This window comes from Salvelinus alpinus, chromosome 5, assembly GCF_045679555.1.
Source record: "Salvelinus alpinus chromosome 5, SLU_Salpinus.1, whole genome shotgun sequence".
NCBI lineage: Eukaryota > Metazoa > Chordata > Actinopteri > Salmoniformes > Salmonidae > Salvelinus > Salvelinus alpinus.
Genome location: NC_092090.1, coordinates 13,355,705 through 13,370,947, shown reverse-complemented (window position 1 = coordinate 13,370,947; position 15,243 = coordinate 13,355,705). Strand labels below are relative to the sequence as shown.

Genomic DNA, 15,243 nt, shown 5'->3' with positions numbered 1-15,243 from the left:
GACGAGGGTTGGGGAGAGCGTGTCTCAGACGAGGGTTGGGAAGAGCGTGTCTCAGACGAGGGTTGGGGAGAGCGTGTCTCAGACGAGGGTTGGGGAGAGCGTGTCTCAGACGAGGGTTGGGGAGAGCGTGTCTCAGACGAGGGTTGGGGAGAGCGTGTCTCAGACGAGGGTTGGGGAGAGCGTGTCTCAGACGAGGGTTGGGGAGAGCGTGTCTCAGACGAGGGTTGGGGAGAGCGTGTCTCAGACGAGGGTTGGGGAGAGCGTGTCTCAGACGAGGGTTGGGGAGAGCGTGTCTCAGACGAGGGTTGGGGAGAGCGTGTCGCAGACGAGGGTTGGGGAGAGCGTGTCGCAGACGAGGGTTGGGGAGAGCGTGTCTCAGACGAGGGTTGGGGAGAGCGTGTCTCAGACGAGGGTTGGGGAGAGCGTGTCTCAGACGAGGGTTGGGGAGAGCGTGTCTCAGACGAGGGTTGGGGAGAGCATGTCGCAGACGAGGGTTGGGGAGAGTATGACGCAGACGAGGGTTGGGGAGAGTATGTCTCAGACGAGGGTTGGGGAGAGTATGACGCAGACGAGGGTTAGTTGATGTGTCTATGGTCTCTAGTCTGTTTTATTCACTGGTGCTGTGACAGAGAGGGTGTGAAGAGTATTCCTACGACACGCTGGAGCAGCGGATGCTAGGGGAACCCATTTGCATGAGCACCTTGTCCAGCCACTGCAGGGGGCCGTTGAGGTGCAGCTCGATCCAACAAGGGGTGCTGGTCACGGTCTGTCGCCTGGGTAGAGAGACCGAAGAGGAGGAGGAGACATAAGAGACAGAGGATAGTTCACTGCAGTACACAATCAACTAGGATCTTCTACCTGTATGACAGTGACAAAGACTCATCCATTTTCTTGTAGGTTTTCAACACAGTTTGTGAGTTTGTGAATAAGACTTGCATAAGAACAGCCCTTAACTTTGGTATATTGGCCATATACCACACCCCCTTGTGCCTTATTGCTTAAATATATCATACAACTCAAAGCAGATCCTTTTCAGTGGGAGGAGGAACCGCCCATTTTTTCAATTTTCGCCAAAATGACACCCAAATCTAACTGCCTGTAACTCAGGCCCTAAAGCAAGGATATGCATGTTATTGGTACCATTTGAAAGGAAACACTTTGAAGTTTGTGGAAATGTGAAAGGAATGTAGGAGAATATAACACAATAGATCTGGTAAAAGATAATAAAGAAAATAACAACCTTTTGTTTTTTTTGTACCATCATCTTTGAAATGCAAGAGAAAGGCCATAATGTATTATTCCATTTATATTTTGGCCACTAGTTGGCAGCAGTGTATGTGCAAAGTTATAGACTGATACAATGAACCATTGCGTTTCTGTTCAAAACTTTGAGTCAAGACTGCCCAAATGTCTCAGACGAGGGTTGGATTTGTTCATTAATAACTTTATGTTCAAAACTGTGCACTCTCCTCAAACAATAGCATGGTATTCATTCACTGTAATAGCTATTGTAAATTGAACAGTGCAGTTGGATTAACAAGAATTTAAGCTTCCTGCCAATATCATATGTCTGTCTAGGGAAATCTTCTTGTTACTTACAACCTCATTCTATTCGCATTAGCCTACGTTAGCTCAACCGTCCCATGGAAGGGACACCGATCCCGAAGAAATAGAATGGTCGAGATGTCTGCGCTGTTTTGCCAACCCCTTAGGTCTGGAACCAGGCTAGTGTAGACTGGGCAGTAACACTACAGTGATCTGGAACCAGGCTAGTGTAGACTGGGCAGTAACACTACAGTGATCTGGAACCAGGCTAGTGTAGACTGGGCAGTAATACTACAGTGATCTGGAACCAGGCTAGTGTAGACTGGGCAGTAACACTACAGTGATCTGGAACCAGGCTAGTGTAGACTGGGCAGTAATACTACAGTGATCTGGAACCAGGCTAGTGTAGACTGGGCAGTATTACTACAGTGATCTGGAACCAGGCTAGCGTAGACTGGGCAGTAATACTACAGTGATCTGGAACCAGGCTAGTGTAGACTGGGCAGTAATACTACAGTGATCTGGAACCAGGCTAGCGTAGACTGGGCAGTAACACTACAGTGATCTGGAACCAGGCTAGTGTAGACTGGGCAGTAATACTACAGTGATCTGGAACCAGGCTAGCGTAGACTGGGCAGTAATACTACAGTGATCTGGAACCAGGCTAGTGTAGACTGGGCAGTAATACTACAGTGATCTGGAACCAGGCTAGTGTAGACTGGGCAGTAATACTACAGTGATCTGGAACCAGGCTAGCGTAGACTGGGCAGTAATACTACAGTGATCTGGAACCAGGCTAGCGTAGACTGGGCAGTAATACTACAGTGATCTGGAACCAGGCTAGTGTAGACTGGGCAGTAATACTACAGTGATCTGGAACCAGGCTAGTGTAGACTGGGCAGTAATACTACAGTGATCTGGAACCAGGCTAGTGTAGACTGGGCAGTAATACTACAGTGATCTGGAACCAGGCTAGCGTAGACTGGGCAGTAATACTACAGTGATCTGGAACCAGGCTAGTGTAGACTGGGCAGTAATACTACAGTGATCTGGAACCAGGCTAGCGTAGACTGGGCAGTAATACTACAGTGATCTGGAACCAGGCTAGCGTAGACTGGGCAGTAATACTACAGTGATCTGGAACCAGGCTAGCGTAGACTGGGCAGTAATACTACAGTGATCTGGATCCAGGCTAGCGTAGACTGGGCAGTAATACTACAGTGATCTGGAACCAGGCTAGTGTAGACTGGGCAGTAATACTACAGTGATCTGGAACCAGGCTAGTGTAGGCTGGGCAGTAATACTACAGTGATCTGGAACCAGGCTAGTGTAGACTGGGCAGTAATACTACAGTGATCTGGAACCAGGCCAGTGTAGACTGGGCAGTAATACTACAGTGATCTGGAACCAGGCTAGCGTAGACTGGACAGTAATACTACAGTGATCTGGAACCAGGCTAGTGTAGACTGGGCAGTAATACTACAGTGATCTGGAACCAGGCTAGTGTAGACTGGGCAGTAATACTACAGTGATCTGGAACCAGGCTAGTGTAGACTGGGCAGTAATACTACAGTGATCTGGAACCAGGCTAGCGTAGACTGGGCAGTAATACTACAGTGATCTGGAACCAGGCTAGCGTAGACTGGGCAGTAATACTACAGTGATCTGGAACCAGGCTAGTGTAGACTGGGCAGTAATACTACAGTGATCTGGAACCAGGCTAGTGTAGACTGGGCAGTAATACTACAGTGATCTGGAACCAGGCTAGTGTAGACTGGGCAGTAATACTACAGTGATCTGGAACCAGGCTAGCGTAGACTGGGCAGTAATACTACAGTGATCTGGAACCAGGCTAGTGTAGACTGGGCAGTAATACTACAGTGATCTGGAACCAGGCTAGTGTAGACTGGGCAGTAATACTACAGTGATCTGGAACCAGGCTAGTGTAGACTGGGCAGTAATACTACAGTGATCTGGAACCAGGCTAGTGTAGACTGGGCAGTAACACTACAGTGATCTGGAACCAGGCTAGTGTAGACTGGGCAGTAATACTACAGTGATCTGGAACCAGGCTAGTGTAGACTGGGCAGTAATACTACAGTGATCTGGAACCAGGCTAGCGTAGACTGGGCAGTAACACTACAGTGATCTGGAACCAGGCTAGCGTAGACTGGGCAGTAACACTACAGTGATCTGGAACCAGGCTAGCGTAGACTGGGCAGTAATACTACAGTGATCTGGAACCAGGCTAGTGTAGACTGGGCAGTAATACTAGTGATCTGGAACCAGGCTAGCGTAGACTGGGCAGTAATACTACAGTGATCTGGAACCAGGCTAGCGTAGACTGGGCAGTAACACTACAGTGATCTGGAACCAGGCTAGTGTAGACTGGGCAGTAATACTACAGTGATATGGAACCAGGCTAGTGTAGACTGGGCAGTAATACCACAGTGATCTGGAACCAGGCTAGCGTAGACTGGGCAGTAATACTACAGTGATCTGGAACCAGGCTAGTGTAGACTGGGCAGTAATACTACAGTGATCTGGAACCAGGCTAGTGTAGACTGGGCAGTAATACTACAGTGATCTGGAACCAGGCTAGTGTAGACTGGGCAGTAATACTACAGTGATCTGGAACCAGGCCAGTGTAGACTGGGCAGTAATACTACAGTGATCTGGAACCAGGCTAGCGTAGACTGGACAGTAATACTACAGTGATCTGGAACCAGGCTAGTGTAGACTGGGCAGTAATACTACAGTGATCTGGAACCAGGCTAGTGTAGACTGGGCAGTAATACTACAGTGATCTGGAACCAGGCTAGTGTAGACTGGGCAGTAATACTACAGTGATCTGGAACCAGGCTAGTGTAGACTGGGCAGTAATACTACAGTGATCTGGAACCAGGCTAGCGTAGACTGGGCAGTAATACTACAGTGATCTGGAACCAGGCTAGTGTAGACTGGGCAGTAATACTACAGTGATCTGGAACCAGGCTAGTGTAGACTGGGCAGTAATACTACAGTGATCTGGAACCAGGCTAGTGTAGACTGGGCAGTAATACTACAGTGATCTGGAACCAGGCTAGTGTAGACTGGGCAGTAACACTACAGTGATCTGGAACCAGGCTAGTGTAGACTGGGCAGTAATACTACAGTGATCTGGAACCAGGCTAGTGTAGACTGGGCAGTAATACTACAGTGATCTGGAACCAGGCTAGTGTAGACTGGGCAGTAACACTACAGTGATCTGGAACCAGGCTAGCGTAGACTGGGCAGTAATACTACAGTGATCTGGAACCAGGCTAGTGTAGACTGGGCAGTAATACTAGTGATCTGGAACCAGGCTAGCGTAGACTGGGCAGTAACACTACAGTGATCTGGAACCAGGCTAGCGTAGACTGGGCAGTAACACTACAGTGATCTGGAACCAGGCTAGTGTAGACTGGGCAGTAATACTACAGTGATCTGGAACCAGGCTAGTGTAGACTGGGCAGTAATACTACAGTGATCTGGAACCAGGCTAGTGTAGACTGGGCAGTAATACTACAGTGATCTGGAACCAGGCTAGCGTAGACTGGGCAGTAATACTACAGTGATCTGGAACCAGGCTAGCGTAGACTGGGCAGTAATACTACAGTGATCTGGAACCAGGCTAGTGTAGACTGGGCAGTAATACTACAGTGATCTGGAACCAGGCTAGTGTAGACTGGGCAGTAATACTACAGTGATCTGGAACCAGGCTAGCGTAGACTGGGCAGTAATACTACAGTGATCTGGAACCAGGCTAGCGTAGACTGGGCAGTAATACTACAGTGATCTGGAACCAGGCTAGTGTAGACTGGGCAGTAATACTACAGTGATCTGGAACCAGGCTAGCGTAGACTGGGCAGTAATACTACAGTGATCTGGAACCAGGCTAGCGTAGACTGGGCAGTAATACTACAGTGATCTGGAACCAGGCTAGTGTAGACTGGGCAGTAATACTACAGTGATCTGGATCCAGGCTAGCGTAGACTGGGCAGTAATACTACAGTGATCTGGAACCAGGCTAGTGTAGACTGGGCAGTAATACTACAGTGATCTGGAACCAGGCTAGTGTAGACTGGGCAGTAATACTACAGTGATCTGGAACCAGGCCAGTGTAGACTGGGCAGTAATACTACAGTGATCTGGAACCAGGCTAGCGTAGACTGGACAGTAATACTACAGTGATCTGGAACCAGGCTAGTGTAGACTGGGCAGTAATACTACAGTGATCTGGAACCAGGCTAGTGTAGACTGGGCAGTAATACTACAGTGATCTGGAACCAGGCTAGTGTAGACTGGGCAGTAATACTACAGTGATCTGGAACCAGGCTAGTGTAGACTGGGCAGTAACACTACAGTGATCTGGAACCAGGCTAGTGTAGACTGGGCAGTAATACTACAGTGATCTGGAACCAGGCTAGTGTAGACTGGGCAGTAATACTACAGTGATCTGGAACCAGGCTAGTGTAGACTGGGCAGTAATACTACAGTGATCTGGAACCAGGCTAGTGTAGACTGGGCAGTAATACTACAGTGATCTGGAACCAGGCTAGTGTAGACTGGGCAGTAATACTACAGTGATCTGGAACCAGGCTAGTGTAGACTGGGCAGTAATACTACAGTGATCTGGAACCAGGCTAGTGTAGACTGGGCAGTAATACTACAGTGATCTGGAACCAGGCTAGTGTAGACTGGGCAGTAATACTACAGTGATCTGGAACCAGGCTAGTGTAGACTGGGCAGTAATACTACAGTGATCTGGAACCAGGCTAGTGTAGACTGGGCAGTAATACTACAGTGATCTGGATCCAGGCTAGCGTAGACTGGGCAGTAACACTACAGTGATCTGGATCCAGGCTAGCGTAGACTGGGCAGTAATACTACAGTGATCTGGATCCAGGCTAGCGTAGACTGGGCAGTAACACTACAGTGATCTGGATCCAGGCTAGCGTAGACTGGGCAGTAATACTACAGTGATCTGGAACCAGGCTAGCGTAAACTGGGCAGTAACACTACAGTGATCTGGATCCAGGCTAGCGTAGACTGGGCAGTAATACTACAGTGATCTGGAACCAGGCTAGTGTAGACTGGGCAGTAATACTACAGTGATCTGGAACCAGGCTAGTGTAGACTGGGCAGTAATACTACAGTGATCTGGAACCAGGCTAGTGTAGACTGGGCAGTAATACTACAGTGATCTGGAACCAGGCTAGCGTAGACTGGGCAGTAATACTACAGTGATCTGGAACCAGGCTAGTGTAGACTGGGCAGTAATACTACAGTGATCTGGAACCAGGCTAGTGTAGACTGGGCAGTAATACTACAATGATCTGGAACCAGGCTAGTGTAGACTGGGCAGTAATACTACAGTGATCTGGAACCAGGCTAGTGTAGACTGGGCAGTAATACTACAGTGATCTGGAACCAGGCTAGTGTAGACTGGGCAGTAATACTACAGTGATCTGGAACCAGGCTAGTGTAGACTGGGCAGTAATACTACAGTGATCTGGAACCAGGCTAGTGTAGACTGGGCAGTAATACTACAGTGATCTGGAACCAGGCTAGTGTAGACTGGGCAGTAATACTACAGTGATCTGGAACCAGGCTAGTGTAGACTGGGCAGTAATACTACAGTGATCTGGAACCAGGCTAGCGTAGACTGGGCAGTAATACTACAGTGATCTGGAACCAGGCTAGTGTAGACTGGGCAGTAATACTACAGTGATCTGGAACCAGGCTAGTGTAGACTGGGCAGTAATACTACAGTGATCTGGAACCAGGCTAGTGTAGACTGGGCAGTAATACTACAGTGATCTGGAACCAGGCTAGTGTAGACTGGGCAGTAATACTACAGTGATCTGGAACCAGGCTAGTGTAGACTGGGCAGTAATACTACAGTGATCTGGAACCAGGCTAGCGTAGACTGGGCAGTAATACTACAGTGATCTGGAACCAGGCTAGTGTAGACTGGGCAGTAATACTACAGTGATCTGGAACCAGGCTAGTGTAGACTGGGCAGTAATACTACAGTGATCTGGAACCAGGCTAGTGTAGACTGGGCAGTAATACTACAGTGATCTGGAACCAGGCTAGTGTAGACTGGGCAGTAATACTACAGTGATCTGGAACCAGGCTAGCGTAGACTGGGCAGTAATACTACAGTGATCTGGAACCAGGCTAGTGTAGACTGGGCAGTAATACTACAGTGATCTGGAACCAGGCTAGCGTAGACTGGGCAGTAATACTACAGTGATCTGGAACCAGGCTAGCGTAGACTGGGCAGTAATACTACAGTGATCTGGAACCAGGCTAGTGTAGACTGGGCAGTAATACTACAGTGATCTGGAACCAGGCTAGTGTAGACTGGGCAGTAATACTACAGTGATCTGGAACCAGGCTAGTGTAGACTGGGCAGTAATACTACAGTGATCTGGAACCAGGCTAGTGTAGACTGGGCAGTAATACTACAGTGATCTGGAACCAGGCTAGCGTAGACTGGGCAGTAATACTACAGTGATCTGGAACCAGGCTAGTGTAGACTGGGCAGTAATACTACAGTGATCTGGAACCAGGCTAGTGTAGACTGGGCAGTAATACTACAGTGATCTGGAACCAGGCTAGTGTAGACTGGGCAGTAATACTACAGTGATCTGGAACCAGGCTAGTGTAGACTGGGCAGTAATACTACAGTGATCTGGAACCAGGCTAGTGTAGACTGGGCAGTAATACTACAGTGATCTGGAACCAGGCTAGCGTAGACTGGGCAGTAATACTACAGTGATCTGGAACCAGGCTAGTGTAGACTGGGCAGTAATACTACAGTGATCTGGAACCAGGCTAGTGTAGACTGGGCAGTAATACTACAGTGATCTGGAACCAGGCTAGTGTAGACTGGGCAGTAATACTACAGTGATCTGGAACCAGGCTAGTGTAGACTGGGCAGTAATACTACAGTGATCTGGAACCAGGCTAGTGTAGACTGGGCAGTAATACTACAGTGATCTGGAACCAGGCTAGCGTAGACTGGGCAGTAATACTACAGTGATCTGGAACCAGGCTAGCGTAGACTGGGCAGTAATACTACAGTGATCTGGAACCAGGCTAGTGTAGACTGGGCAGTAATACTACAGTGATCTGGAACCAGGCTAGTGTAGACTGGGCAGTAATACTACAGTGATCTGGAACCAGGCTAGTGTAGACTGGGCAGTAATACTACAGTGATCTGGAACCAGGCTAGCGTAGACTGGGCAGTAATACTACAGTGATCTGGAACCAGGCTAGTGTAGACTGGGCAGTAATACTACAGTGATCTGGAACCAGGCTAGTGTAGACTGGGCAGTAATACTACAGTGATCTGGAACCAGGCTAGTGTAGACTGGGCAGTAATACTACAGTGATCTGGAACCAGGCTAGTGTAGACTGGGCAGTAATACTACAGTGATCTGGAACCAGGCTAGTGTAGACTGGGCAGTAACACTACAGTGATAAAAGTCAACAGTGGGCTGTGTCTGAAGGGACAATGAGAGCCCACGACGTCCCACCCTGGGACAGAAGCACTGCGCCCCACTCCCTCCCTCTGTGTCTTCCGCCTCCCTCCCTCCATCCCCCTTCCGCCTCCCTCCAGCCTCCGTGCCTCCAGCCTCTCTCCGTGTCTCCAGCCTGCCTCCCTCCCTCCGTGTCTCCAGCCTGCCTCCCCCGTCCGCCTCCCTCCCTCCGTGCCTCCCCCGTCCGCCTCCCTCCCTCCAGCCTCCCCCCTCCCTGCCTCCCTCCGTGTCTCCAGCCTGCCTCCCTCCCTCCCTCCCTCCGTGCCTCCAGCCTGCCTGCCTCCCTCCCTCCGTGCCTCCAGCCTCCGTGCCGCCAGCCTCCCTCCCTCCGTGCCGCCAGCCTCCCTCCCTCCGTGCCGCCAGCCTCCCTCCCTCCGTGCCTCCAGCCTCCCTCCCTCCGTGCCTCCAGCCTGCCTCCAGCCTGCCTCCCTCCGTGCCTCCAGCCTGCCTCCCTCCGTGCCTCCAGCCTGCCTCCCTCCGTGCCTCCAGCCTGCCTCCCTCCGTGCCTCCAGCCTGCCTCCCTCCGTGCCTCCAGCCTGCCTCCCTCCGTCCGTGCCTCCAGCCTGCCTCCCTCCGTCCGTGCCTCCAGCCTGCCTCCCTCCGTCCGTGCCTCCAGCCTGCCTCCCTCCGTCCGTGCCTCCAGCCTGCCTCCCTCCGTCCGTGCCTCCAGCCTGCCTCCCTCCGTCCGTGCCTCCAGCCTGCCTCCCTCCGTGCCTCCAGCCTGCCTCCCTCCGTGCCTCCAGCCTGCCTCCCTCCGTGCCTCCAGCCTGCCTCCCTCCGTGCCTCCAGCCTGCCTCCCTCCGTGCCTCCAGCCTGCCTCCCTCCGTGCCTCCAGCCTGCCTCCCTCCGTGCCTCCAGCCTGCCTCCCTCCGTGCCTCCCTCCGTGCCTCCAGCCTGCCTCCCTCTACCCTCCCCCTCTTTCCTGCATTCCATCCCCCTTACACAACTCCCTCTCTGTCTCAGCCCTGTGTGCACTGGGCTGAGCTTCTCTTTTTCTTATTGTGGAAACACATGTAAACTTTATCAATGGCTGCTGATGGAAAACGTCTGTACAACTGTACCTACGGCATGCGCATGAATAGTTCATTACAACTAAATATTTGAGTGAGGACTTGCACAGGGGAAAAAGAAGCATAGCTGGGCAGTGACTAAAAAGGAAACCATCAGTAGATTAAAACAAGAGAAAATATTTAATTATTTTGTTTCCATTCTCCCCCTCACGTTCCCTTGGCGTCCTGGCACTTGGGAGAAACAGTTGAAATAAAAGTAGCCACTTCAGACCGGCTTGGGCTATTGATCTCAATCCCTCTCCTCCCGGTTCCCCCACGTCTCCTTGACATTAAACCCCCTCACTGTGTCTGCCAGGCCAGAGAACTACTAACAGCCAAACTCCTGCTTCTCTCACTGTGTGTCTGCCAGGCCAGAGAACTACTAACAGCCAAACTCCAGCACAGTACACAGTGGTGAATGATACATCAAGACAGCAGCTCTGTCTGTCAGAGCACTTCATCTTTATAGAGGAGAAGAGAGGAGGAGGAGAAGAGAGGAGAAGAAGAAGAGGAGGAGGAGAAAAAGAGGAGGAGGAGAAGAGAGGTGGGTAGCTGTGATGACAATAGATTAATACTTATTGTTCTAGGAATACAGAGGGGGAGGCAAGGACTTGAAAGGCGTCTAGGGTGTAGGGACCGACTTCTGCATGAGCCACTGTATACAAGAACCAATCAGGGTGTTCTATTTAATATCCCAGACTGTCTCTGCTACAATCAGACTTCTGCATGAGCCACTGTACACAAGAACCAATCAGGGTGTTCTATTTAATATCCCAGACTGTCTCTGCTACAATCAGACTTCTGCATGAGCCACTGTACACAAGAACCAATCAGGGTGTTCTATTTAATATCCCAGACTGTCTCTGCTACAATCAGACTTCTGCATGAGCCACTGTATACAAGAACCAATCAGGGTGTTCTATTTAATATCCCAGAATGTCTCTGCTACAATCAGACTTCTGCATGAGCCACTGTATACAAGAACCTATCAGGGTGTTCTATTTAATATCCCAGACTGTCTCTGCTACCGTTTAGAGTTTTTACCAGAAAGTGTGATAGGGGATAGAATGGATTGTTTTTGTAGGTATAAAGATACACTGAACAAAAATATAAATTGCAACATGCAATAATTTAATAGATTTTACTGAGATACAGTTCTATGGATTTCACATGACTGGGAATACAGATAAGCATCGGTAGGTCACAGATACCTTAAAAAAAAGGTAGGGGCGTGGATCAGAGAACCAGTCAGTATCTGGTGGGACCATTTGCAGCGTGACACATCTCCTTCACATAGAGTTGATCAGGCTGTTGATTGTGGCCTGTGGCATGTTGTCCCACTCCTCTTCAATGGCTGTGTGAAGTTGCTGGATATTGGCGAGAGCTGGAACACCCTGTCATATGTCGATCCAGAGCATCCCAAACATGCTCAACGGGTTACATGTCTGGTGAGTATGCAGACCATGGAAGAACTGGGACATTTTCAGCCTCCAGGAATGGTGTACAGATCCTTGCGACATGGGGCTGTGCATTATCATGCTGAAACATGAGTGGCACAACAATGGGCCTCAGGATCTCGTCACGGTATCTCTGTGCATTCAAATTGCAATCGATAAATTGCAATTGTGTTTGTTTTCCGTAGTTTATGCCTGCCCCATACCATAACTCCACCACGGGGTACTCTGTTCACAATGCTGACATCAGCAAACCGCTTGCCCACACGACGCCATACACGTGGTCTTGAGGCCAGATGGACGTACAGCCAAATTCTCTAAAACGACATTGGAGGCGGTTTATGGTAGAGAAATTAACATTAAATTCTCTGGCAACAGCTCTGGTGGACATTCCTGCAGTCAGCATGCCAATTACACGCTCCCTCAAAACACGAGACATCTGTGGCATTGTGTTGTATGACACAACTGCACATTTTAGAGTGGCCTTTTACTTTACCCAGCACAAGGTGCACCTGTGTAATGACCATGCTGTTTAATCAGCTTCTTGATATGTCCGACCTGTCAGGTGGATGGATTATCTTGGCAAAGGAGAAATGCTCACCAACAGGGATGTTAACAAATTTGTGCACCAAATTTGAGAGAAATAAGGTTTTTGTAATTATGGAACATTTCTGGGATATTTTGTTTCAGCTCATGAAACATGGGACCAATACTTTACTTGTTGCGTTTATATTTTTACTCAGTGTACATACATTTCAGATTGTGGACAGGTTATAAGCTGAGTAATCGTATGACCCCACAGGAATCATTGAGATTCAATGAGAGAGAGAGAGAGAGAGAGATAAAAAGAGAGACTCTTCTAAGTGTCTCCACATGCTGAGTTGGAGTCTCTGGTTCTGAGCTCTCCCTTCCTGTGTGTGTGTGTGTGTGTGTGTGCGCACACACACTGGGGATCTCCCCGGTGGAAAGCAATCACTGACTCCCAGTACAGAAGCCCCTGAGGGCTCTCCCCTCTCTTCTCCGACCAGATGAGTCAGACTACAGCATGGAGAAGAGGATGAGAAGGGGGGGTGGGAACTGACAGCTCCCTTTGACGCAGCACATGTGTGTTTGGGTGAAACAGACCTGTTTCTATGGGGAAGAGAGGGGAGACACTAGCCTGGTACAATCCATCCAGATCACATGAGTGTACGTTCTGTTTCACTACAGGGATACAGTCTGGCCACGACCACATTCAAACCATCTGAGCCCTTCCACCCACCATATGGGTAGACCAATCAGCACCTTCTGATAATCTGTGGGGTGGTTTAGTTGATGACGACAACGAGAAGCTGTGTTACTTAACCCTGCACCCCTCAGCCATCCCACATAGTTGTTACTTAACCCTGGACCCCTCAGCCATCCCACATAGTTGTTACTTAACCCTGCACCCCTCAGCCATCCCACATAGTTGTTACTTAACCCTGCACCCCTCAGCCATCCCACATAGTTGTTACTTAACCCTGCACCCCTCAGCCATCCCACATAGTTGTTACTTAACCCTGCACCCCTCAGCCATCCCATAGTTGTTACTTAACCCTGCACCCCTCAGCCATCCCACATAGTTGTTACTTAACCCTGCACCCATCCCACATAGTTGTTACTTAACCCAGCACCCCTCAGCCATCCCACATAGTTTCTCCATTCCTGTACCGTGCATGGTATCAACTACTGACAGGGTTGACTCTTGTTGAATACATGAAACCTTTATCTTGGCCAGGTCGCAGTTGCAAATGAGAACTTGTTCTCAACTAGCCTACCTGGTTAAATAAAGGTGAAATAAAAAAAATAAAAAAATGAGAGCGTGCGGGTCTCTGTGGACTGTGCGTTACCTGTACTCTGCTCCCCAGCCCTTGACGAAGCTCATGCGGATGGTGCACATCCTGGTGAGCTGGTAGACGGCCTCGAAGCCCTGGTTCACCGACTGGGCCAGCAGGGCAGCAAACTCCTGGTTGTTAAAGATCTTCAGGTTGCAGCCTACGGAACCGTCACACAACCGTTACCGTTAAGACACAATCAATGAGGTGTGTGTGTGTCGTACGTGTGTTGGTGAGTAACTACAGTACGCCAGTCATTGTGGAAATTAACCTGCTGTGTCTCAACCTTTTGTCTCGCTCTCTTTGCCCCCCCCCCCCTTCTCAGCTCTCACCTGGGGGGATCTTGCAGACCGTGGCGGGGTGCCAGCCATAACGCTGGTTACAGTTGGGACTCTGGACGAAGATGGCACTGTCGCTGAGGCACTCTGCAAACACCTCTCCTCCAATATAGTACAAACGCACCCCTCTGCCTGCAGACATACAGAGAACCATCAGTCTCGGACCAGAACCACCCCTGATGTGCACACACAGACGTCCATTCAATTCTGAACATTGATGATAATGAACATGTGATGTATACCTAAATACAGTGCATTCGGAAAGTATTCAGACCCCTTGACTTTTCCCACATTTTGTTACGTTACAGCCTTATTCTAAAATGGATTAAATAATTTTTTCCCCCTCATCAATCTACACACAATACCCTATAATGAGAAAGCAACATTTTATTTAACATTTTTGCAAATGTATTAAAAATAGAAAACTGAAATATCACATTTACACAAGTATTCAGACCCTTTACTCAGTACTTTGTTGAAGCACCTTCGGCAGCGATTACAGCCTTGATTCCTCTTGGGTATGACGCTACAAGCTTGGCACACCTGTATTTGGGGAGTTTCTCCTATTCTTCTCTGCAGATCCTCTCAAGCTCTGTCAGGTTGGATGAACCTGGCACTATCCCTACGGTGAAGCATGGTGGTGGGAGCATCATGCTGTGGGGTTGTTTTTCAGTGGCAGGGACTGGGAGACTAGTCAGGATCTAGGGAAAGATTAACAGAGCAAAGTACAGAGATCCTTGATTAAAACCTGCTCCAGAGCGCTCAGGACCTTGACTGGGGAAAAGGTTCACTTTCCAACAGGACAACGACCCTAAACACACAGCCAAGACAACGCAGGAGTGGCTTTGCACAGCCATTTTCATGTCTCTCCAGAGATGTTTGATCGGGTTCAAGTCCAGCCTTGGCTGGGCCCCTCAAGGACATAGAGACTTGTCCCAAAGCCACTCCTGCGTTGTCTTGGCTGTGTGTTTAGGGTCGTTGTCCTGTTGGAAAGTGAACCTTTTCCCCAGTCAAGGTCCTGAGCGCTCTGGAGCAGGTTTTAATCAAGGATCTCTGTACTTTGCTCTGTTAATCTTTCCCTAGATCCTGACTAGTCTCCCAGTCCCTGCCACTGAAAAACAACCCCACAGCATGATGCTCCCACCACCATGCTTCACCGTAGGGATAGTGCCAGGTTTCCTCCAGACGTGATGCTTGGCATTCAGACCAAAGAGTTCAACCTTGGTTTCATCAGACCAGAGAATCTAGTTGAACATGGTCTGAGAGTCCTTTAGGTGCCTTTAGGTAAACTCCAAGCTGGCTGTCATGTGCCTTTTACTGAGGAGTGGCTTCTGTCTGGCCACTCTACCATAAAGGCCTGATTGGTGGAGTGCTGCAGAGATGGGAGAACCTTCCAGAAGGACATCCATCTCCACAGAGGAACTCTGGAG

The 15,243-nt window shown here is 49.5% G+C and overlaps 1 protein-coding gene across 1 annotated transcript in view; it reads right to left on the bottom strand.

Annotated features, from left to right (window-relative positions):
- Positions 1-321: 321 nt before the first annotated feature.
- smad3a (SMAD family member 3a) overlaps positions 322-15,243 on the bottom strand; it is a 50,628-nt gene continuing 35,706 nt past the window's right edge. Inside the window, exons 6-8 of the mRNA XM_071400663.1 lie at positions 13,808-13,945; positions 13,491-13,635; positions 322-773 (exon numbers count right to left, since the gene is read on the bottom strand). Of these exons, the coding sequence (XP_071256764.1) occupies positions 650-773; positions 13,491-13,635; positions 13,808-13,945 (407 nt within the window). The 3' untranslated portion in view covers positions 322-649. The remainder of the gene's footprint in view (positions 774-13,490; positions 13,636-13,807; positions 13,946-15,243) is intronic.